The sequence below is a fragment of the Globicephala melas genome, chromosome 9 (genome assembly GCF_963455315.2).
Source record: "Globicephala melas chromosome 9, mGloMel1.2, whole genome shotgun sequence".
In the NCBI taxonomy this organism is placed as follows: Eukaryota; Metazoa; Chordata; class Mammalia; order Artiodactyla; family Delphinidae; genus Globicephala; species Globicephala melas.
Window position 1 is genome coordinate 78532521 of NC_083322.1, and position 24044 is coordinate 78556564.

The 24044-nt window shown below is 35.6% G+C and overlaps 1 protein-coding gene across 2 annotated transcripts in view; it reads left to right on the top strand.

The window, feature by feature from the left end:
* Nucleotides 1–24044, top strand: part of SEMA3A (semaphorin 3A) — a 647654-nt gene that overhangs the window by 482523 nt on the left and 141087 nt on the right. For both annotated transcript variants that reach the window (XM_060304734.1, XM_030856995.2), the window contains one exon: nt 9533–9652. In XM_060304734.1, the coding sequence (XP_060160717.1) occupies nt 9533–9652 (120 nt within the window). The remainder of the gene's footprint in view (nt 1–9532; nt 9653–24044) is intronic.

Below are 24044 nucleotides of genomic sequence, written 5' to 3' on the forward strand. Positions count from 1 at the left end.
TAATCTAAACTTATTTTTTTTCCAGAAGTGAATATGCAGGATATATATACTACCATTGCCTTCTTTTCTTGGTGTTGTAAGTTCTAAACATTTACGTTGTTACGATATTTTTATATTAGAGGAGTGAAATGCTCATGAACTTTTCCACTGTTGTTACTTGAGAGTTGTAATTTTAAAAAAAATTACATGATATATATTATTGTACAGATACCCTCAATAAGGACATAAATGCAATCCAGATATCTCTATTCTGACTGCTATTAGCTGCATTTACTTTTATTTTTGATATTTTTCTGGTGCTTAAAATCCACTTTGTATTCACAGTAACATTTCTATTGAGGGATTAACTTCCTTGACCCTGTTTTGCAAATGAAAACTGAATACATGCTAAGCTGGTAAAAGAATCTGTTTCGAATCAATAGCTCTCTGAATCTTCTTTGTTTATCCTGCTAAACCATCTCTCTTTGTACTAAGTTTCAGTAAAACTAAATGGCAACCGTATGACTATTAGAAATATTTTGAACATTGTTGGAAATCAAAATTTCAACCATCTGAGATGAACAAAAAAACCAGATTCTCATAAAATCGCTCTTGTTGGATACATTTCAAAGTGCAATATCATGCACCTGAATTTTGGGACATTTTTGCAGTTCTTAAGAGATATATTTTTGTCCTTAGTTGTTACTCATTTTTAACATATGATATATTATTACATGTCTGTCGAATTTATCATGACTCAAATTGCAGGACCTCAACAACACTAATTTTTTTTTTTTTTTTTAACAACACTAATTTTTGCCAAGTGAATGCAACTGAGAATTTGAAGCTACACATTCATCTGAAGTTGCAGTACAGTCTAAAATGCATGTTAGTCCTTGAATTTCATTTACTTTTTCAAAGGTCAAAGTTGATATCAACTTAATTTTTTAAATTTTATTTTAGGGACTTCAAGGCATGTTAAAACTCTAAATGGATAATTAGAATTACCTCTGATTCTATAAAAATCATAAGGTTTCATTAAATCTCGAAACCCTGATGTTTAATTGTTGGGAGATAATTTTTCATAGATCTCTCACACTTCTGCACATCTGATGAACAGAGGAACTCTTAAGCAAAAGGATACTTTTAAAATAACCTTGAGAAGTAGAGACAGTGTCTCCCTGAGAGCAAAGGGCAAGTTATGCTCACCTGCAGGTACAATGAACATAACATCTTCCTTAAAATGTAATGGCCAGGATGCTTATGCCTAGTATAAAGTGTTCAGGTTCCCTCAACCCAGAGTTCCTCTGCTGTAATGCACCTCACTGCATGTGCAGGTGTCACTTGGCCCTCTTCTCACTGCCCAGTGGGAATTGGAGCTTGGGTAACTGGCATGAGAAATGCTGATACTTTGACTACTGATATTTCTGTAAACAATAAAGTCATTTATCTCTGATTCAGGAGCTGTATATCTTCTGCCAGCATCTGCAAAACTGTGTCAGGGTAGCTCGTTATCTTACAAGTAGAGCAGAATCATAGACCCTTTACTGTTCCTGATAATATTGATTATAAGTTTTTGTGGGCACCCTAGATGACCTCACAAATGAAAGACTATGGTCACTTTATTCATTTTTAAGTATGATTCCATGATGAAATTTGATGATACTTCAGGTATATAGACAACTGATTCCTGATGAGAGCAAGTGAAAGACTTCTTATTAAATGTCACAGAAATGAGCATTCCAGTTTTCATGTGCATTCATGTGTGTATGTTTATTTCTGCTTGGAGGTAAATAACAGGCAAACTGATAACAGTTTAAATTCAATATTCAAAGAATACTAGTAATAAGGATAGCTAACATCTATTGAAGCTCACTATGTATATTAGGTATTATTCTAAATCGTTTCTTTTATTAACTAATTTATGTAACTCCTTTTTGGTTATAAGATACACATTTCCTTTCAAAGGGTGTAGTCCCAGCTTACCTAAGTGACACACCACAGTTCTGCCACAGCTATTGAGAAACAATTGCTGTATTTGCTGTTTGACTGTGACAATGATTCATACCACCTACCACTTTGATAAAAAGAGTGATTATAAGTTTATAATTGATAGTCCTTACTGTTGGAGGACTGGAATTTTATGAAAATTCTAACGAACAAAATATAACTCACCTTTGTAACGGGAATGAGCACAGATTAATATTCAAAACCAATTTTATTAAATCCACCTCTCATTACCACCAATTATGGGTTTAACCTCTTTTAACTGTACTTAAGAAGAAATGAACAATTCATAATAGACTTCTTGCCCAAGTCATGGCACGGTGTGTGGAATGGTGTGAGAGTTAAGCGGACATGAAAATATTCTAACCAACAAATGGATGATTGATTATTTAAAGAATAAGATGTTACTCTTCCGTTAATAAGTGCTAGGCATCATACTATGTACTTTACACAGATATGTCATTAATACCAATTTTAGTTGAAGAAACTGAGGCTCAGAAGTCCTAAATAACTTTCTTGTAGTCACGTAGCAAATGGAAAATGATGCTTTAATAATTCTAACCCCTGTGTGACTGACTTTTAAAGCATCAGATTAGTATAGGTAACTACCTTCATGTTATTTCTATTTTTTCATTTTGATTTTATTACTTTTATTCTATGTTTTTCTTAAATTCTTCAAGAATACCTTTTCAAATGTAAATACATACCTAAGAATAAGTAACATTTTCATTAAATATTAATAAATATAAACAAATTTTTTAATTCTAAAGTTTAAACTTTTAACTGTATTCAGAAATTATTTTTAAAATTATATATGTATATACATAATATATATACATATAAATGTGTGTATAATCCACATATATTATAAATATGGAGTATATGTCTAAATGGATTATTGTAAATGGTTAAAGAGCCTCCATTTATTAGAATATATGTAGAATATTTTATATTATTAATTATATAATAGCATTTAGTACTTTAGACATTAAGGATTTCAAAAGTTTTTTACTTTTGATATTAGACAAGGCAGAGGGTAGAAAAGAGGTATATATGAATTTTAAGAAAGCATTCCTCTAGGGCTTCCCTGGTGGCACAGTGGTTGAGACTCCGCCTGCCGAGGCAGGGGACACGGGTTCGTGCCCCGGTCCGGGAAGATCCCACATGCCGCGGAGCAGCTGGGCCCGTGAGCCATGGCCGCTGAGCCTGCGCGTCCGGAGCCTGTGCTTCGCGATGGGAGAGGCCACAACAGTGAGAGGCCCGCGTACCACAAAAAAAAAAAAAATAGCATTCCTCTAAAATCTGGATTTCATTTTTTTTCTCCTTCCTTAAAGCTACATCTCATAGGTGATTAAAGATGCAATTCATCTCCCTTATTTGAGTATTAAATTCATTCATGATAAATGCATATATGTTAGAATTAATATGCCAGCTAATTCTGTCCACAATAAATCTCTTTAGATTGTAAATCTACCTACTTGGTGTAAACCATTGACTTAGTTGCCTTAAGGCATGAGCACTAAGTATTCAACAACCTTGTGTAATATTGGAAACCACAGAATGTCATTATTGAAATCAGAGTAAGGTTTTTGACTACATAATAGTTCTGGTTTGGCAGGAAAAAATATTCAGGTTGGTTTCGCATAGTATTTTACAATTTTTTGCATTCATTTGAATAGGAGATGAAGAAAGGTTATGCTAAGTACATATTGTATGGACCACCCACAATCAAATAACTCCAGTGAGTGGTACAAATGTAATAATTAGATCGATAGCACAATGTAAAATAAAATATAAGCCAAAAGTAGACATTATCAGCTTCTCTGGTCCATATGACATTTCAAAGTGAAATTGCTCAAAGCTCCTTTAAATAGTAGAAGAGAATCACATTGGCTAACTTTTGCTAATACCATGGTCTGTAGTGCTTAGGCATAATATAATTTTGACCAAGTTTGAAGGTTTCAAATAATTTGAAAGAAAAATGTTTATAGAATCTTAATCAGTATTTCTAGAACTTCAAAACAGATAGTCAATCCAGAGGTGAAAAACGAGTCAAATGGGATGCTTAATTGAAATGAGCATTCAGGTAAAATGTTTTGGTATCCTTGGGCAGGAGTCTTCATTTAGTCTATCACATCATTGAAACCAAGTTAGAATTTCTTTTCTAATTGTCATGGATTTGAAGATGTTATAGTTCAATTAATATGAATAGACTCAGACACTTAAATAACTAGCCATGGAGTAATGCCATCTTAGTTGTTCTAGTTGAATCAGTATGTTTAAAAAAAATTCTCTGAAATCAAAACAAAACAAAACATTGAAGTGGAAAGGTCCATTGGTTTGATTATGCCATCATTCTTCTTAAAAAGGAAGGGGAAAATGTCTCCCCAGATGGACAGAACAGGCTACTCACTATTTCATCAGGTGGATATTAAAAAGTTCCAAGTCACAAATTCAACATTAGATGGCTAAGACTATAAATAGGACACAGTTAAGTCTTAGTTCTATTAGACATGCCTCTTTGAAGAAGAGATTTCTAACATCCTTTAGTGAATGCTGAGGTATTAGGAAGACATGATTATGGATGATCTGATCACAGCTGTAATAGCACAGTGTTAAAAGAAAAAAAGACAAAACATTATTGCTAGGTAAGCATGGAACAGCTTAAATACAGAGAGGGATGAAGTGATTGACGGGAACAATCTCACGGATTACTGCTTTGGCACGAAGATTCTCATATTCAGCCAGCTTGCCAAATAAATTGACCAGAGAAAAAGAAAGTCAACAGATTAACTTCAGGAATTAAGCTTATTAATGGATTTTCATGCAGAAATGTATCCACCCACTATGATAGGAAAAGACTTCCTTTGCTTTCCCAGCTGCTACATTATACATTAAAATATTTCAACATAAATTGCTGATGGGATAGAGACTTTTTTCCTTTTTAAATGAGTGTTCACTGACCTGAGGCAATGTTGTACTATATCCATTAATGTTGAGCTGATTTATATTTGAACTAGAACAAGTTGTTTGATTTAATCATGAACTGAATATATTTAAATATAGATTGTTCATCTTCACGGCCTTCTCTCCTCTTTTCTCTTCTTTTATTTAGAGTAAAATTTCACTGCTCCATCCATAATTTAAGAACATGCAAGGAGGTAATTGGAATTGGAGGTAAATTACATTCTTTTATAGAAAGTGTAATTATCAGAAGTTAGTTAAAAACACCTCTATTCTGTTTTAATTTTCATGCATGGAGCAGTTGTTTTGACAGATGGATGGACTTTATTTTTGTAACTGTCCGGGAAAAGTCTTTGTAACACACTCTAATCAGTGCTGCATATTTGTGATGTTTGTTTTTGAATCACTGTGCATTTGGCTTCTATATCCTTTTCTGGGGGTAGACATTTTCTTTCTAAGTTATTTTTCCAGGCTAATATCTCTGTGTGTAATTCCTCTCTACATTTGACCTGAAGGCACTAGAAACTCTTAAAAAATAAGTATAAATGGTTTGTCACTAAGGATGATGAATCATTGGGCTTCATGTGTGGCCTTGGGTTTGCTGGTTTATAACTGCCTTTACTTTTACTACTAGGCTAAGTTAACAATTTATAATGCTGTTGTTCTGGAGTACATATCAGTAAAATAAGAGCTCAGTATGGTTGCCTGACTCTCGGGAAGCCAACTCGTGGCTAAACTTGTGTGTGTATCAACTTAAATTCCGAAAAGGATCCAGGTTTGAAAAATGAATTCATTTTGAACTGATTACATTCTCTTTATTACGTTGTAAATCCACTAGTGCTGAGCAAAGCAGTGCAGTAGTTGAATGCCAAAAAGTACATTACATTCTGAGTTTTAAGAATCGTCACGGTTCAAGAAAAGGTCAGAAACACTCTTCTTCTGTCTCCCTAGAGCAGAAATGTGTGAAGTGTGTTTCCTTTTTCTGCCATGCTTCCTTTTTTTTTTAGAGGAATGTCCAGGCTGCTTCCAAATAAAATGAATATCCCGTTTTGGAACACTCAAAAACCTTGGCAGCAACAAGCTGGAGAATGAAGGCAAATGAATGACAGGGATTGATACTCTTTTATGTAGGTTTTCTATTTAAAGAACAGTCATTACTCACAATGTCTCTTTCAAGTTTTGGGTTCTTCTCTGTGCAGTTCTTTTAATTCACTGTTTCTTCCTAAGTTGTTATTGATGAGTTTCCTTGCAGCTATTTTAAACCAATTTTGAAAGTATTTCATTCAATTTCTTTGTTTCAGTTCAGGTGTCTTAACATACTCTCTAAACCCCAGAAATTTCTCCCCATTCTATTTGCATCAACCTTCACTTCAAAATAATGTTGAGCTAGCCCCCAGGCACAGAGACAGTACAACCTGCTGCCACCTGGGAAAGTTCACTGGGAAAATCATTCCAGGCCTCAGGCTAGTAGGCTGGGTCTAGCTGCTTTGTAGGGCAGATAGAATCTTTATCAACATTCTCAGTAGAACCCTTTGCCAGGTTTCACAACTATAGTCCTGTGATTTTTTCCAGCAGCTCTGTAGAGGAATAGTTGTCATATCAGAGTGGTGCTTCTTTGACAGTTAATAGAGAACAAAATAAAATTAGGATATTCAGTGTGGCTCAGTTCCCTAGTTGTCAAGAATCCTGAGAATTTTTCAGTCAATAATTATTGCTAATCAGTTACCCAATCTATGAGATAAGAACCCACAGATTCTATAATCTTAGAATTCATAACAGTTGCAGAAGTGACATAGCCTTCATTTGTATGCACAAGTATCTGCGCTCATGAAATATTCCCTTCCTTTTTTTTCCTTTATTGCAGAGAACTAGGGTCTATTCTCAAATTTCTAGGATGCCCTGAGGTGTTAGTAATGAGATTAGAGAAACTGGGTTTGTATTTTAAATTCCCTGCATATCTTTATAGGTATGACTGTGGGCAAACTAAAACCCTGTTCTTTTCTAAAATGAACAATACATCCATCTGGGTGTGCCACTGCTCTTTATTAGAATATTCGTTTGCTTACCAATATGTGTGTGCACATCCAGTTTCTTAATTTCAACATATGGTGCTGGAACTGGTTGTTTATAATCTTGAATGCTATAATATTGAGTCCACTGTCATGGATAGCTGTCTTTATGTAAAAGCAGAGTATGTGACCACCTACATGTTTCAAAGAAAGAGGTGTCATAAAACATTTTCCTGAAAATGACTTATTTGCAAAGGACTGCATTTTCTTAAGAGTACAAGGTTAAGTCCTTTGGGTAAGACTCATAAATGTCTTATTTGTAAATGAGTTTATCAGGTGTTTCCCTATCCACAGCCTCTTTCCTCTGCCCAAGGATCCATGCCCTATCCTCTTGGGGAAGGAGGAGAAACTGCTACAGAATGGGGAGTTTGTGACTAAAAGTCTTGGAAGTTAGGTTATATCTGAGCTTATCTAAGGTTATGTCTAAGATGTACCGTGTTCAAAGTGGTACATGGATAAGATGCATGTACTCTTTAAGCTAGGAAATTTTTCTTCATAGAAAGTTGCAAAATCAGTTGATTTCAGTGCTTAATTTTCTATGTTATAATGCCTTGCCAGACAAAAGAAGGATTCAGGATCTAAGTAGCAAAACAGTGGGAGAAATTAGATGTGTATTTTAGTTGCTCCCCTAAACTACTCAGCATATAATAAGGAAGCATGAGGAGTCGTAACTGGCAAGTTTCATATTTTTCCTTAAAAAGATCTGATTCACCTTTGGGATGATATGTTTATAGGTCATCCTCAGATGTCATCCTAGAAAAATCAGTGATGATGGAAAGCAAGTATTTGAATTTAAATAACAATTATTCTTCTCAGATTTGGTCTGCTCTTTATTTTATGGAGGCAATAAAGTTAATACCAAAATCATCAGCTACAATCACAGAATACAAGTGTCATGTGGAAATGTACTTAAATAATTGTAACACCTCAGTTATAAACACCAGTGGACTACGTAAGTCTAAATGTATTCTGAGCTTTCACCTGAAGAGTCATAGGTTGTACAGAGTGACTTTGGGAGTGTTACACACATAGAGGCGCAAGGACAAAGCCAATCCACTGTTATGTTTGCCAGCATTACTTGCACTATAGTCTGCTTTTTATCTTTATCTGCATTTTTAGTTACATATTTGGCTCATTTATAAATGTTTAATAGGCAAAAACACAAAACTATGTGTATAAGAAAGTCTATGATCAATAACAATAATTTTCAATGTAATTATTATTTACCATATGAATCCTCAATTGGATATTAAAAAATGGGTATTGTATATTCCATGACAAACTCATATTTTCTACTTATATGTATTTAATTTTTAAGATTTTCTGTATGGTTAATAGACCATAACATTTTATTTGAAAATATTCTGATAGTTTGAATTTCTCTTTTCATTGTTTTATTTTTACAATATTGATATGGACTCACCTATTTAAAAATAGTTGGCAAAAATCATGTCTTTTCTGCTCTGGATTTCTTTGGCAATAAAATTATCTAGTTTATATTTTGACTGTCTGATTTTTTTCCCCTAAATCTTTCCTTAACAGGAACAAAAGGCTAAGATTCCTATTTGTTTGTAGAACATTTTCTTTCACAGGATCTATAGATATAATGGAGTATATAGAAAAAATATAAAGAGCTCTGTCCATTTATCTCTTAGGTGACATTTTATTTGGGTAATAAAATGGCACGAATGTCTAAACTTCTATAAATAATAATAAGATATGACTATAATTCTCTCTTATAAGTAGCTGTTTTTTACCTGGGGGATCCATGACTCATTGGGCAGGGGATCTACGTATGGGTTTAGGATGTACGTGAACTGCATGAAAATATTTATTAATTATAGCCACTCTAATAAAGACCCTTCAGCCTGTAGACATTGCAGACTCTAACACCTTCTCTATCTCATCTTATACCCAAATTGTCTTTGGGGGTTAAACGACTTTTTCAAGAGAAGGTGGTTTTGTCTTCTTAGGGTCTATAAAGCTCACTAGTAAGAAGCACTACTGAAGTTCAAAGTCAGTCACCCATCATTATGAGTTACTAATGATGTTTCAAATTCATATTTAATAGAAGGTTGTATTACCTTTTATTTTTGATTTTCCAAAATTAAACTCAGAGCTGGCTTCTGAAATTTTCACCATTGTTATGATTTAAATAATTCATTCATTAACCATATAATTTGCTGTTTCCCTCATTTCTAGAAAAGTCACATATGATAATCAGTTATCTATAACTTTATTCCACTTTTGTATAAATTATAGTTTTAATAAAAACATTAAAGAGAATATTATATTTTGCCCCCCCCAAAATAAGAACTTCTGTATTTCATGTAATAATGCAAGCAGACACCTTCTGTATTTCATGTAATAATGTGAGCAAACAATAGAATAATAAGCCCTAAAAATGATGTGAAAGGACACAAAAGAAATCTGTTCAAACATGCCTAGCACCCTAGAGGATACTTCAGCCATGCTGACCACTAGAGCTCACTGGTTTTCCTTTTGTTTTACAGAAAGAATGTGCTAATTTCATCAAGGTGCTGAAGGCTTATAATCAGACTCACTTGTACGCCTGTGGAACGGGGGCTTTTCATCCAATTTGCACCTACGTTGAAATTGGACATCATCCTGAGGTAAAGCTGGCTTTTAAAAAACGGTGTTCGTCCATGACCCCTTCCTATTCAAATGCTTCATTACTAATTTCTTCAGTTCATTTAGCTTCTAGTTGCTATTCATTGGGACCTACTTTGAATTCAGATGCTGTTATTAATTTTAATCTGTGAATGCAAAAAGAATGAGACCATCACTCAACAATAACTGTGGAACAGGAGGAAGGGAGGAAGCATTTGCTTTCGCTCTGGATTACAGAGTCCAATCCATTTTGCATGTGCAGCAGATGTCAGCAGGCTGAATGTGTACTGTTTTCTCCTTCATTTGTATATTGCCAGCTTTTCCCCTCCATTTCCATCCTTAGCCAGAAGTGTCTGCCACCGCAGTTGTTTTCTTCTGCCCAGAGATTAAGAAAGGATGCCATACATGTGCACAGTGATCTGATCTCATGTTTGAGCTAAATTACTCACATTTATGTTCTTGCTTAGCTAGGCTTTGTTTTTATATTTTGGGCTATTATTTTGTCAGTATAAAAAAGGAAAAAAAAATGTTTGTCTCTTACTCCTACAAGACGTTTTAGTGAGAAAATTTAGTGAGGAAATTAAAGTTAGGGAAATTTAAGTACAACTTGCAATTAGGGATGTATTTAAAGGAAAAGTTACTAGTAGGAAAGCAGTTCCATGAATTGGATTTATCAATAGCCTTAAATTATAAGCCTTTTTATTATTTTTGGCACAAAATCCTAAGAAGAACAAAAGTGTTCATGTGGTGAGAAAATCATTTGTGACAAAATTTTCTTTCAGATTGGAATTCAGAAATACTCAACAGATAAAGAATTTGTTCCCAGAATATTTCTGGAATCCTAAAGATAAAATATAATTTACATGTTAGCCACTTCTTTATAACTTAAACTCTAGAGCCTTTCTTTATATGTTCTTAATGGGTACAAAAGTGTTACAAATATGTTCTTTCAACCCAAAGACTTAGAAATCAAAACAGTTTGTGTTGTGCCTTCTTTGTATAAGAAGGCACCTTCGAGGCTATGTGGTTTCTAGACTGAACACAATTATTATGACTTTCCTGATGATCCTGGGAAGATAAAAACCCTTTACGGGGCTTCCCTGGTGGCGCAGTGGTTGAGAGTCCGCCTGCCGATGCAGCGGACGCGGGTTCGTGCCCCGGTCCGGGAGGATCCCACATGCCGCGGAGCGGCTGTGCCCGTGAGCCGTGGCCGCTGAGCCTGCGCGTCCGGAGCCTGTGCTTCGCAGCGAGAGGGGCCACAACAGTGAGAGGCCCATGTACCGCAAAAAACAAACAAAAAAAACCCCTTTACCAGGGTCTCACCGGCGTAGACAGTTGCCCTCATCAGCCTCTTCTCCCACTGCATCCTTCTTCCTTCCTTTACAAGTATGCATACTGTTCTTGCTGACATACCCAAGAGTTTTAAGTAAAAATTAACTTTAAGGAAGGGCAGTTCCACTTAAATTACTTGTTTCATATGGATGAAATTAGGAATAATTTCCTGCACACGGTCCTGGAGACTTTGCATACTTAACTTTTCAGTAACTTCTGGATAAATCTCTCCCTTTTTCTTTCCTTCTCAGCTATTTCCTATAGTCAGGCACCCTAAAATTGGGTCTCACTTCTCTGTTTACTGGAGACAGCTCTGGAGAACCTTCCCCATGTTGTATTGCGCTTTTTACATCTGCCAGGCACCATGCTGTGTAAGACAGTGGGGTCCGGACAGCTGAGCTCCAAGCACAGGTTGGTAGAAAAGATACAGGCTTTAGGGACAGATCTGACTTCTGATCATGTTCGGCAACTTACTAGCTGTGGAGCACTGGAAAAATTACTTAACCTCTCTGAGACTCTGTCTCATAATATGTAAAAACAAAACAAACCTCTGCGATTCTCAGTGTCCATATGTTTTAAATGAGAACTTGACTTATTACCTCCAACTGCTTTCCAACCCTCCCAGCAGGGCGTGACCCACTGACATTTTTTGCTGTAGAAACTCAGGGAGTTCTAATCCCATCATTGTTAAAGGCAGGTCACCTGGCCTCACACTGCAGGGCTTTGGTCCAACCTCACTTCAGTACTGGATGCTTGATAAGGAGCAAGCTACTAACTTTCTTTGTGTCTTTGTTTCTACTCTAGAAAGTGGTAATGAGAATGGTCTCTACCTCATACAGTTGTTGTAAGAGTTTAATGTTGTCTAGTAGGTAGATACTGAAAAAAATGTGGATTATCATTTTTAAAATAGAAATGTGTATCTCAGGCTGAAAGCAGTTTCAGGGTTTATGGTGATAGTTACCACCTTGCTGTTAAATGTACCTCATTCATCAGAGGTTGTATGTTACTGCACTGGGCTCTCATTGTTGCCAGGTCATTCTGTACTTAGCTTAATTTCCTCCATTTTTAAATTTGAAGCTTAGATGATCTTGGTGGTCGTTTAAATTAAAATATCATATATTGTTCCTGTATTTTTACCATTTTCCCCAAAATGTAGTTTTGTTTTGTGTTTTTTCTTTTTGAAGTTGCTCTTTAGCAAAGTTCCTTCCTTCTCATCTCATCAACTACTTTATTGCTGCTTTATGGATGGGTGGGGAGATGCAGAGGTACAGCTTCTGGAGCCAGGCCATTTACCCAGGAAAATGGAGGAGGCCGTTTCCTCCTTCCCATCTCCTTAAGGTGGGATATTGACGTACAAGTATTTTCCTGAAATCCTAAAACTCAGAACCTTTGAGAGAAGTCCTCCTTCAGAAGCTCAGTGATCTTGATTTGCATGGCAACTATACATGGGGAGATACTGTTCCAGACTGTTTAGGGGGTCAGAGGGAAAATGATTATGCAATTACCTGGGGGAATTTGGAGCAGTCTAGACAGTCAATCTAGGAAATTCTGGAAAAGATATTATCACGATGGCTTGTCTAGACAACATAAAATTTAATTTTCAATGCTTAAGCTGCCTTAAGAGGGAATCTGCTTTAAATTGATCTGTATTGGTACTAAAAATACTACACTCGGATTTAAACAGTTATGCTGTTTTTGAAGTTGAGAAAAAAGAGACAATATGTGCTTCATGCCGTTAGGAAAATAATGCTGGTAATGGAAAGATTGGAAGAATAAGAAATAAAATAATAATCAGGACTGAGGCCAGGATTGTTGGATAAGAGTTCATAAGGTCTCATGAAGTTTGAATTTAGTAACTTTTATTTACAAGGATGGATTTTCAGAAAGAACCAAGACAAATCTTTCTCCTATATTCTGGTTGAAAAGTAGCATGTATACTTTGCTGTTCCTGCCCCATTCTACATAAAATAGTGAAATAGTTTACTTTTTAAACTTCTGTCCAGGCTTTACATATTACAAATAATTTTATCATACAAAAAAGGACTTTTTGCTTTTATCATGAATTCATGGACATTTTAACATCCAGTTTTTTCTTTGCAGTGCTCTTCCTTTAAAATAACTCTTTGTCTTACATTGAGTCCCCAAGATTGTTGAAATTCATTGTTAGAAATTATGGACTTACCATTCCAGATGGCTGGATACCACAAAAGACGTCACTTTTGAAACAAAGCAAGACTTCCTTTATCATTTAATAGCTTCAGATCTTATACGAGGAAATAGCAATTCCTTTTAAATAATCATGAACAGTTTGCAAAAAAAAAAGAAAAAACCTTGTTTAGTCTTCTAATTATGAAAATAGACCCAATTTTGCTCTTCTAGCATTTTAATAGCGATATTTAAACTCCTGAATACTGTATTCCAAAACTACTCTTGCTGTATAGTGAATGCCTTATGACCACACACGGTATGTCATTTATTGCTGTATTAAGCAGATTTTGTGTTTGTGTTTCCTGTAGTACAATTGGGAATTGGTAGACCTATTAATTAACTCCAGTTCTATAAGATGTGTCAGTCAATTCTTGGTTATCCTCCAGTAGTACTTGACATTGCAGATAACTCCCAGTGAGGTCACATGCTCCATACGCATGTGTGTGTTTATTATTAAAATGCATGCAGAGTTCACGGAAGGAATGATTCAGAGCTAGAGTACAGATGAGTTTTGTGTTTAAGCTTTCAGCATCCATGCCATTCAAATGAAAAGTGTAAGTCATCCTTACGAGACAGAATATTCCCAAAAGGCTTATAGTATATGGTATTTCCCTTTCAAATTTACATCTGTTAATTAAAAAAATGTATGAATTTAGGAGGAGGATAGCTTTTCGAAGAAGTGTCTGGATGTTTTCTCACATCCTAAACGGGCCTCCTCCTTGTACTGCGAAGGAAATCTAAAGAAAGATGGACCCAGATGAGAGCTGGAAAATATTAACTCTATAAATACTCTCATAATGTCATGATCTCAATTTATGATAGAACCAAAGGGACATTAAGAAATGCAATGAAGCTTAATGGCTATCTCTAAGGTCATTTCTGCAATGACAACTAATATATCAAGATGTAAAATAAAATGTTTTGTCTGGTTCTTCTCTTCCACCAAGAATAAGAGTTTGCTTTCATGTAAAACTTTGAATCACATGCTCTTAGTAACAGTCTCCAGGTCCAAATACTACTTAAGTGGTAGCTAGTGCTCTGTCGACTAATTTATACATCTAATCTAACTTTCTCTAATTGAGTTATCTCTCTCAGTGTGTTATGTCATTGAGTCCAATAGAGTCCAAGTTTATTTCTAAGAGGAAATGCTAAAGCTAAGAAATTCAGATATCTTGGTAAAGCAATGAGGCGTTGTTTGGGGGTTGGTTACATCATTCCATCTTTCTTAGATCATGTCTTGGAATCTGACTTTTCCCACTTATGTTAGTAGGTTAGTTGGGAAAAGTCAGGATTCCTTGGTGATTTCTTCTCGCTTCATCATTTCCACCAGAGGCAGTGTGTCCCTCATTTGCACTCTCAAACTGAGCCAAGCGTGGTTAGAGCAAGACCATTATGGTTTCCAGGTTTTTCTTCCCTAATCTTTCAATACTTGAATCATGTTGGAAGGTGGACCATACAAGTTACCATGCTGAATAAACAATACCACCGTTTATATTGCAGATGAAATTTTAAAATGCTTTGCTGTTTGTATTTGAGAAAAAGAATCACAGTTCATAAATTCTTTGACCTTAACAGCTCAGCAATATATTTCTTGTGAGCTATTCACATTCTAAACTCTAGATATTATCAGTGAGGCTGTTTCTCAAAATCAACAGAACTAGTGGCCAAGTGAGGCAGTAGAGGGACCTAAGTTATGATTAGAAACAAGTTTAGGGAAAAAAAAAAAATCACAAATGGTGAAAGAGAGAGAGAACCAAAAATCCAAACCAGCTTCTCCTATACCCAATTTAAAAGATTTCAAATCACCATTTTATATTTTGACTGGATTGCTCTAAATATAGCGTATGAAAACACCATAGTTATGAGATTAATACACTTTTACCCTCTACACTTATTTGGCTCAATTGTAAAATGTTTTCTTTTTTCCCCCCTCATAGTATTTCATCACTATTTCACAATGACAGAAAAAATAGAAATGTTAGCATTCAGTTTTTAACTTTCAGAGTATTTAGTTTCATGTTTTGTCAGATCTGGTTCAACTAGTGCCAGAAAAAGAATTTGAACAAAATTAAACAGTTTTCTTAAGGCCGTATTGGTGCAGTGATGTCATTCTCAATTACTTATTAAAAGACTATGTTATCCGTAGTACTCAATTTCTGAGTGACATCTTCATTCACAATACAGACATAAGGACTAAATCATAAACAGCACATTGACCAATATATATTTTTCTTTTCTTCATAACTACTAGTAGCTAGTTTGGATCAAAGACTTTATATTTCTTGGAGCTAATCTGTCACTGGAGGTGTGTACTCCAACTTAAATTTTTCTCTTACTGTGCCCTTTTTGATTGATTGCTTTGCACTCATTCCCTATATAATCTATTTTAAAAGGAAGTTTCTGTTTATAAAAACTAATTTGTTATCAATATTATATTTTTCAAAAAACACAAAGAGTAGTGCTAAACCCCATTGCCTGCTCACCTGTTTGGGCTGTTTTCCTCTTCTCTTTTGTTCTTCCTCTTCATGACCCTTTCTTTGCCCTTGAACTCTAGTTCTGTTTTTCTTCCTTTATCTCTTTGTCTTCTTGCCTAAATTACTTCATTTGGAACCAAAGTTTAAGGTAGTGGAAATACAGCCTGGATATATAGGTGAGAAGGAAGGCATTAGTTTAATATATTTGAAACTTGGGGAAAATACCAAGATAAATTTAGACTGAATTTCCACAAATCAGAATATGTTTACCTCCTCTTGGAGTGTGTTTCAAATAGGCCTCAGCAAGCTATCTTGTAGATTTGTTTTAAATCATGATTGTTCACTTTGATGATAACCTGAGGAAATGATACAAGTCCATTCCAAATTATTTGGATAACTACCTCATAATCATGTAAAATCTTAAGATTTTAGTGCTCTTGTTTGCTTAAGGCTTATAAGCATGTGAGTGCCAAGGATATACCTTTAATATTCTTGGGCTAATAAGAAGGAAGCAAAGGTTGAGTTGATATGCAAACACTGTCTTCCTGCCAAGTAAAGGCCAAAATGGGGTCAGAGTGGGCTTTGTGAAGGAAGATCTTGCTGTGGTTCAAAAAGAGAAAAGTAAATTACCCCAGAGCACAAAGGAAGGTAGAACTGCTAGCTTCAAAGACTAGCTTCTGGTCACTAGAACCACGTTCATATTGTAAGAAGTTATTTACTTTTCAAGATACACAAAGATATTATTGTCCCATTGCTTTGCTATTGCTAATTTCAATTGTATTTGCTTTCTAGTTTTGTTGGTACTTAATTTTAATCAGGAAGAACCTATATTTAGCTTTATAATTTTATAAATTTAGTTACTACTAGAAAATATGCTATGTAAGTTAACTGGTGGCACACTAAGAAGATAACTTGTGGTAGCTTTTAAGCAGATAGTGTCACCTGTTTTTCACATCTGAGGACACTCCCCTTGCTCTAGTGTAATGGCCTCTGGTCTAGGTTCCTCATGGCTCTCAGCTGCTCCAGGCTTACCACATGTAGTCAATTTGGACGTGATGCGAGCTGGGGAAATAGAAAGAGCAAAGGCTGGTGCTGTGAATCAGCGTGAGGTGATGAGCATAGCACTGAAGTGAAAAGGAAAGACATAATGAGAAAACCAGAAGTTCTGGAATAAAGGTTTTATTTATTAAATAGATTTGGGGGAATACTAGGAGATGATGGAGGCTTAACATTTATATCTAGGGCTCTTCAGCTTTGTAGCTACAATTCTGTTCAACTGCTACAATCAATGCCCAAGTGATCTTGGAGGCAATTTGTATTCAGAAGCAATTTATATTCAATAGAGGTAAAATGGACTTTAATAAAAATATAAGAAACATTTTTCCTAAGCAAGTTTCTAACAGTAATGGTGAGGAACATAAACACAAATGTCTGCCCTCAAAGATTTAACGTGTACATAAATATGTAACTTCAACATGATGAAACATCAGTAATAATAACAACTATACTCCAAACAGCTAGTATTTACTAAGCAATAATTATACTCTGTACTGGCTGCTTTGAATGTATTACCTTACTCAGTGTTCACAAAATCTGATGAGGTAGGCACTCTTCACATCCTCACTGTACTGATGAAAAATTAAGGGTTTCATAGGTATTTTATAATGGGCCTGAGGCAATCATGCTATTCATTGGTTTACGTCTGAGTGGAGAACCCGCTCCTTTAAAAGGAAGTACCAGCCTGGCACAGAGCGAGAAAAGGGTTAAAATCACTAATTCTGGGCTTCCCTAGTGGCGCAGTGGTTGAGAGTCTGCCTGCCGATGCAGGGGACACGGGTTCGTGCCCTGGTCCGGGAAGATCCCGCATGCCGCGGAGCAGCTAGGCCCATGAGCCATGGCCGCTGAGCCTGCGTGTCCGGAGCCTGTGCCCTGCAACGGGAGAGGCCACAACAGTGAGAGGCCTGCGTACCGCAAAAAAAAAAAAAAAAAAAAAAATCACTAATTCTGATTTAGGGTATTAAGTCAGAGATTTTCTCATGTATTTATTTTATATTCCAAAAATACTTAATGTGTGCCTAGTTTGAACAAGGTGATGACTGTAAATAAGGGAACACTTGATGAAGTGAAGAAAGGCCATCACATTTAAGCTGAGTTTTGAAAAATAGGTGAAGTATTGATGGTTGTGGAGGATCCGTTATGTAAGCCTAGAAGGATAGAAGAGGAAAACAGAGACATTAAAGTCCAATGGCGAAATGGCAGATACCCCAGTGTGCATCTAGTACACTGATTTTCAAAAATGAGGCTGGAAAATTAGGATCAAGTTGAGTTTAGGGAAGCTAGCCAAGAGCTATACAAGATTTTAGGAAGAAACTACTGGTATTGCTATGATTGGTTCTGAAACATGTTTTTGGTGTAAATGCGTGTGTGGAGGGGAAAAAAGACATATAGGTACATCCATTTTGAGACTGTGGCAAAAGTTGAGTAGTGTCACATGCTGAGAACCTGGACTGATAGTGAGGGAAAGATACTGAGTACTGTTAAAAGTTCTCATAACAAACAATAAGAAAATTACATCTAAATTTCATAAACCACTAGATGACATACACTGACATGATGATACTCTTTAAACTCCCCAATGAAAAGATGGTTTCCCAGTTGTCTGGGGACAATTAGATAAACATGTTTTGTAGCATACTGTGGCTTACGCACATTCAATTTTCACTGCTAAGTCTACAAATAAGCTGAATTTATACTGTGCATAAAACATTAAGCTACCATATGCAAAGTTATGCGAATTTCTCACCCACAGTGTATAACAAAAACATGGTTTCTCCACACTTGTAAATCCAGAGAATGCTATTTTGTGTAATGCATATGTGAAAGCAATTCAAACACACTTTGTTTAAAAAATAAAAATAAAACACAAATAACTAAACAAAAAGAAACAGGATATAATATATTATACTTAGAAATAGTAATTTTTAAATGAAAAATATCCATGCTTTAATATTAATTTCATTACTATGTTATAGCTTTTACTGATTTTGTGAAATTTTTATGCAGATGATGTATCCAATTTATCCCCTTGTTATTCTGCCCCATTTCTATCCTGCTGTAACTACTCTCCATGATTTTTTCATTAATTTTATTACTATTCATGACTCATCATTGACATATTTGATGGTTTTATGACTATTATAGCATTTTGTATTTATAACCCTGTGATGAAGGTGTTATCTCCATTTTTCATTTTAGGGAACTATGTCTCAGAGAGAGTCAACAATCTACCCATCATCACACAACTAGTAAATTTGTTGTCATAACCGTCAATAACATACGACCTTCCTAGTGACATCAATATTAGTCTCATAGTGTACCAATACTGTAGCATCCTCATTGGTAGGATGCTGTCCCATGTGCGTTTTTTTGTTAGTTTTTTTTTTACTGTGGTAAGAATACTTAACACAAGATCTGCTCTCCTAACAACTTTTTAAGTGCACAATTCTGTACTGTTAACTACAGGCACAGTGTTGTGCAGCTGATCGCTAGAACTTACTCATCTTGTGTAACTGAAACTTTATACCCATTGAGCAGCAACTCCCCATTTTCCCCACCTCCAACTCCTGACAACCACCATTCTGTTCTCTGATTCTGTGAGTTTGACTGTTTTAGATTCCTCACATATCTGGAATCATGTAGCATTTGCCCTTCTGTGCCTGGCTTATTTTACCTAGCATGATATCCTTCAGGTTCATTGCAACAATATTCACAATAGCTAAGATAGGGAAACAGCCTAAATGTCCATCAGCAGATGAATGGGTAAAGAAAATGTGGTGTCAGATGCAATGAAATGTGATTAGGCCTTAAAAAAGAAGGAAATCCTGCCATATTCACTAACATGCACTATGTGTTCATTAATACTCAGGTGTAAACACTCTCAAAATAGTGAATTTCAAGTAAAATGAACTACAACTTGCATTAGTAGGAATCTACTTAAAAGAAGCATTAAGTTCTTGGTGCTGGAAATGTGACAGTGACTGTCAACTTGGTAAAATGGCAGTGGCAAATTCATGGCGTCCTTTAAAAGGATATGATAATACAATCTGGAAGTCATGTTTCAATAAAAGAAGTGCTTGGATACCCACAAAACAGTTACTTTCTGTTTCTACTAATTCCCTCTCTGTGTAAGAAAGGTGTTGAGCAAAAATAAACAAAACCTGCCTACTGGTATTTCCACTTAGATGCACAGGAGAGTTCAAATATGTTTTACAATCAAAGAGAGTTGTAATTCTTTTTTTTTTTTTAATTAATTTATTTATTTTTGGCTGTGTTGGGTCTTCGCTACTGTGTGCAGGCTTTCTCTAGTTGCGGTGAGCAGGGGCTACTCTTCGTTATGGTGCGCGGGCTTCTCAATGCGGTGGCTTCTCTTGCTGTGGGACGCGGGCTCTAGGCGTGTGGGCTTCAGTAGTTGTGGCACGTGGGCTCAGTAGTTGTCGCTCGTGGGCTGTGGAGCGCAGGCTCAGTAGTTGTGGCACATGGGCTTAGTTGCTCTGCAGCATGTGGGATCTTCCTGGACCAGGGCTTGAACCCATGCCCCCTGCATTGGCTGGTGGATTCTTAAGCATTGTGCCACCAGGGAAGCCCAAGAGTTGTGATTCTTTTTTACGCAAAAGGGATAACCAGAATCTGTAGCATTAATATATAGAAATATATTTGAAATAGATTTCTTAATATATATATATATATTTTAGATGTTGGGGGTAGGACTTTATTAATTAATTAATTTATTTTTGCTGTGTTGGGTCTTCGTTTCTGTGCGAGGGCTTTCTCTGGTTGTGGCAAGTGGGGGCCACTCTTCATCACGGTGCGCGGGCCTCTCACTATCGCGGCCTCTCTTGTTGCGGAGCACAGACTCCAGATGCACAGGCTCAGTACTTGTGGCTCACGGGCCTAGTTGCTCCGTGGCATGTGGGATCCTCCCAGACCAGGGCTCGAACCCGTGTCCCCTGCATTAGCAGGCAGATTCTCAACCACTGTGCCACCAGGGAAGCCCCTTATTTCTTAAAATATTTTAAAAATTAAAGTTTCTCAATTCTCATTCAGAGTAAGTTTAGCAATGAAACATGCCCTTTTACTATTTCTCAATGTTTTGATCACGTAATAAATATTTCAAGAACACAGAAGAATCTGGATATTACTATACATAGAATTTTAGATTAATAAACAGAAAATACTTAATTTTACATGGCACACAAATTATTAAATAACAGAAAGTTGGTATAGTCTTTATTTCATTTTCCTTAATGTAAATGGGCCTTATCAAGATATCTGCCTGTGAGGATATTGAAATATTAACATATTTTTTAAAAAGCTACATTTTTACTCAAAATTAATTTTGTACTTAGGAGTCTTTAGAGTTTCCAGCTAGAATAAATGTATTTGGATAAATATATATTTATGTGAAAGGACATCTTTTAATCATTGCCTCAAAAATTGAATGATATAGGCTTTCAGCTTTCACTTAACACAATTATTTCTATCTTTGCCTATTTTACTCAGATACTTTAGTAATTTCAATCCATTCCTATAGAAATGATAGAAAATTTGATATTAGTACCTGAGTACAGTTTTGAGATTTATATGTTTACATGCAGGAAATATATTGTTTCAAATTGTCAGAAATCAAACCACATAGAATCACTACGTTCCATTTTTATTTTATTTTATTTTATTTTTCCTGTCTGCCGTTTTAATTCGATTGTGCATCTCCGGCCACTGAAAGCAATCTCAGGAATTGCTGAGTGGTTAAAAAGGGAGTCAAATGGGATCTGAAATCAATCCACAGGTCTGTCACTGATTCATTGTGTGACTTTTGCTGCCACTGAAATGACATTAAAATGGTCTCCTCAACATTTTTATACCTCAGGATTTCTCTTGTGATAAATAAATACCTATCTAATATGCATTATGGATATATACTTTAAAAAGTAGGTGATGATGAAGAACTACAAGACTAGCTTCTGTTTTAACAAGTTATCTCACTTGAATTTACCACAAAGCTTTATACAGAGGCTAAAAGTCTGGATATTTCTAGTGTTGCAAATGGGGTTTTGTATACATGCCAGGGTTCAAGCTCCTTTTAAGTGCTTTTATCCTGGCAAACTTTTCTTCTTTTGATTTTATTTTGTTGGTATTTAATAGCTGTTGTACTACATATTTAAATTAACCGGGAAAGGATGGATGTTTAGTGTCCCATATTGACTTGCCCTTTGCTGGCCTAAATCTCGGAGGCAAATGGAAGATTTGCAGGGAGGAACACCTATTCGCTGTATTATGTCATGCTAGATAGCCGTCCTAGGTACTAGGTACCTTAACACTACGTCAAATTTTTGCAAATTTTTCCTAACAACAGTATGGAATTTTTAAACGTTCATGCTAAGATTGCACAGTCTCTTAGACATATTAATTTTTTTCTAGAATAAGATGTAATAACTTACCTGACAGAGGAATAGGAAAATATTATGCCATTGATAAGCAAAATATTTCCATTTTTACTATGCAAACGACCAGAAAACTAGATGTGAACTGACACCCCTTTGTTCATAAATTCATCAGAGGCAATCAATAGTTTCCAGTCTCCTTTTTTTAAAATAAATTTATTTGTTTTATTTATTTATTTTTGGCTGCGTTGAGTCTTCATGGCTACACGTGGGCTTTTCTCTAGTTGCAGAGAGCGGGGGATACTCTTTGCTGCGGTGCGCAGGCTTCTCATTGCCATGGCTTCTTCTGTTGCAGAGCACAGACTCTAGGCGTGCAGGCTTTAGTAGTTGTGGCTCGCAGGCTCTAGAGAGCAGGCTCAGTAGTTGTGGTGCACGGGCTTAGCTGCTCCGCGGCGTGTGGGATATTCCTGGACCAGGGCTCGTACCCGTGTCCCCTGCATTGGCAGGTGGATTCTCAACCACTGCACCACCAGAGAAGCCCTCCAGTCTCTTGAGTAAAATCAACTTCAGGTAAAATGAAAAAACAAAATGAAATGATGTGTTTGCCGCATGGATGACAAAAATGTAATCCCATTCACTTTTCTACCTTATACTACTCAAGAGTCTGAAAATTTTAATAAGCTCCTAAGAAAGAAATGAAAAGTACTTTTCAACTGTGCTGCTAAGAAAAATATTTTGATCTGGAAGATTTTAGTACAAAAAATTAAGTTGGAAGATTTGATATCCACAAGACTACTGAAGCCCAATATCATCCTAAGCAGAAAGCTCAGCAATATCTGATGTCTTACTTTTTTTTTTTGATATCTTACTTTTTAAAAAATGATGTGTCCAGAGCTAACCTCTGACCACAGTTTCCATGAATTTTTGCTTAAAAATACATGTTTATAAAATACTGTATCTTACAGTTACTGCATAGCTCCTCTAAGTCCTATCCTTCATTTCATAATATAGGAAATTTAAACTCAGATTGCTTAAATAGTATTCTCAAATCCCATGGCTACTTAGTGGTAAAAGCTGAGCTTAAACTCAGCTCTCCTGACAGCCGATTCAGAGTTCTTGCCATTGCACTACATTGCCTTCACTCTCACTATCAAACATGGAAAAGGACGTGAAAGGCACAATTTTTCATTTACATCAAGCTGTTTATAAGTTTTTATTAAAATAAAGTGAATAAGTAAATAACATTAGATAATTACTTTTAAAATATAGTTTTACTTTATTTCTCCATGCATTCAAGGTCTGATTATAAACTATATAATGTAATGTCAGGGAAAACTTGTATGGTTTCTTTTACAAAATAATATTTCCTTATTCAAAATGAGTCAATTGTTTCTTCAAAATAGATAAAATTTGAATGTTGTTTCACTACTTTATACTATTTTCCTTTATTCTCATTAAGGTAGCTAGATTAAAGATGATTTCTATTAGTTGAAACAGTCAGCATATATCAAATATTATCAAAGAAAATAATTGAAACATTAGGAAGGCAACCTGAACACTGTGAACACCAGAATCATGCAAAATTGCACCCACACACCTCTGCATACAATGGACAAGAACGACTAAACTCTTTGATCTCTCCTGGATGACATGAAAGAGTAAAAGGGGGGAAAAAAGCAGCGTCTGTTAGAAAAAGAGTTTAATGAACAGGGTGGAGACCAGCTGAGTGTTGACATAGAGCATGAGAAAAGAAAAAGAATGCAGAAACAAATTTATAGTGATAGACTTCAATAGATCCAAAGAAAGTCTGATTTAGAAAAAAGATATTAAATGCAGTTTGATTTGTATGTAAAATATTTATAATTCCTGTAGTGAGTTCTCTACCAATGTTTTCAATAGGAAAAAATATATATATATTACATATGGATATAACTTTTATA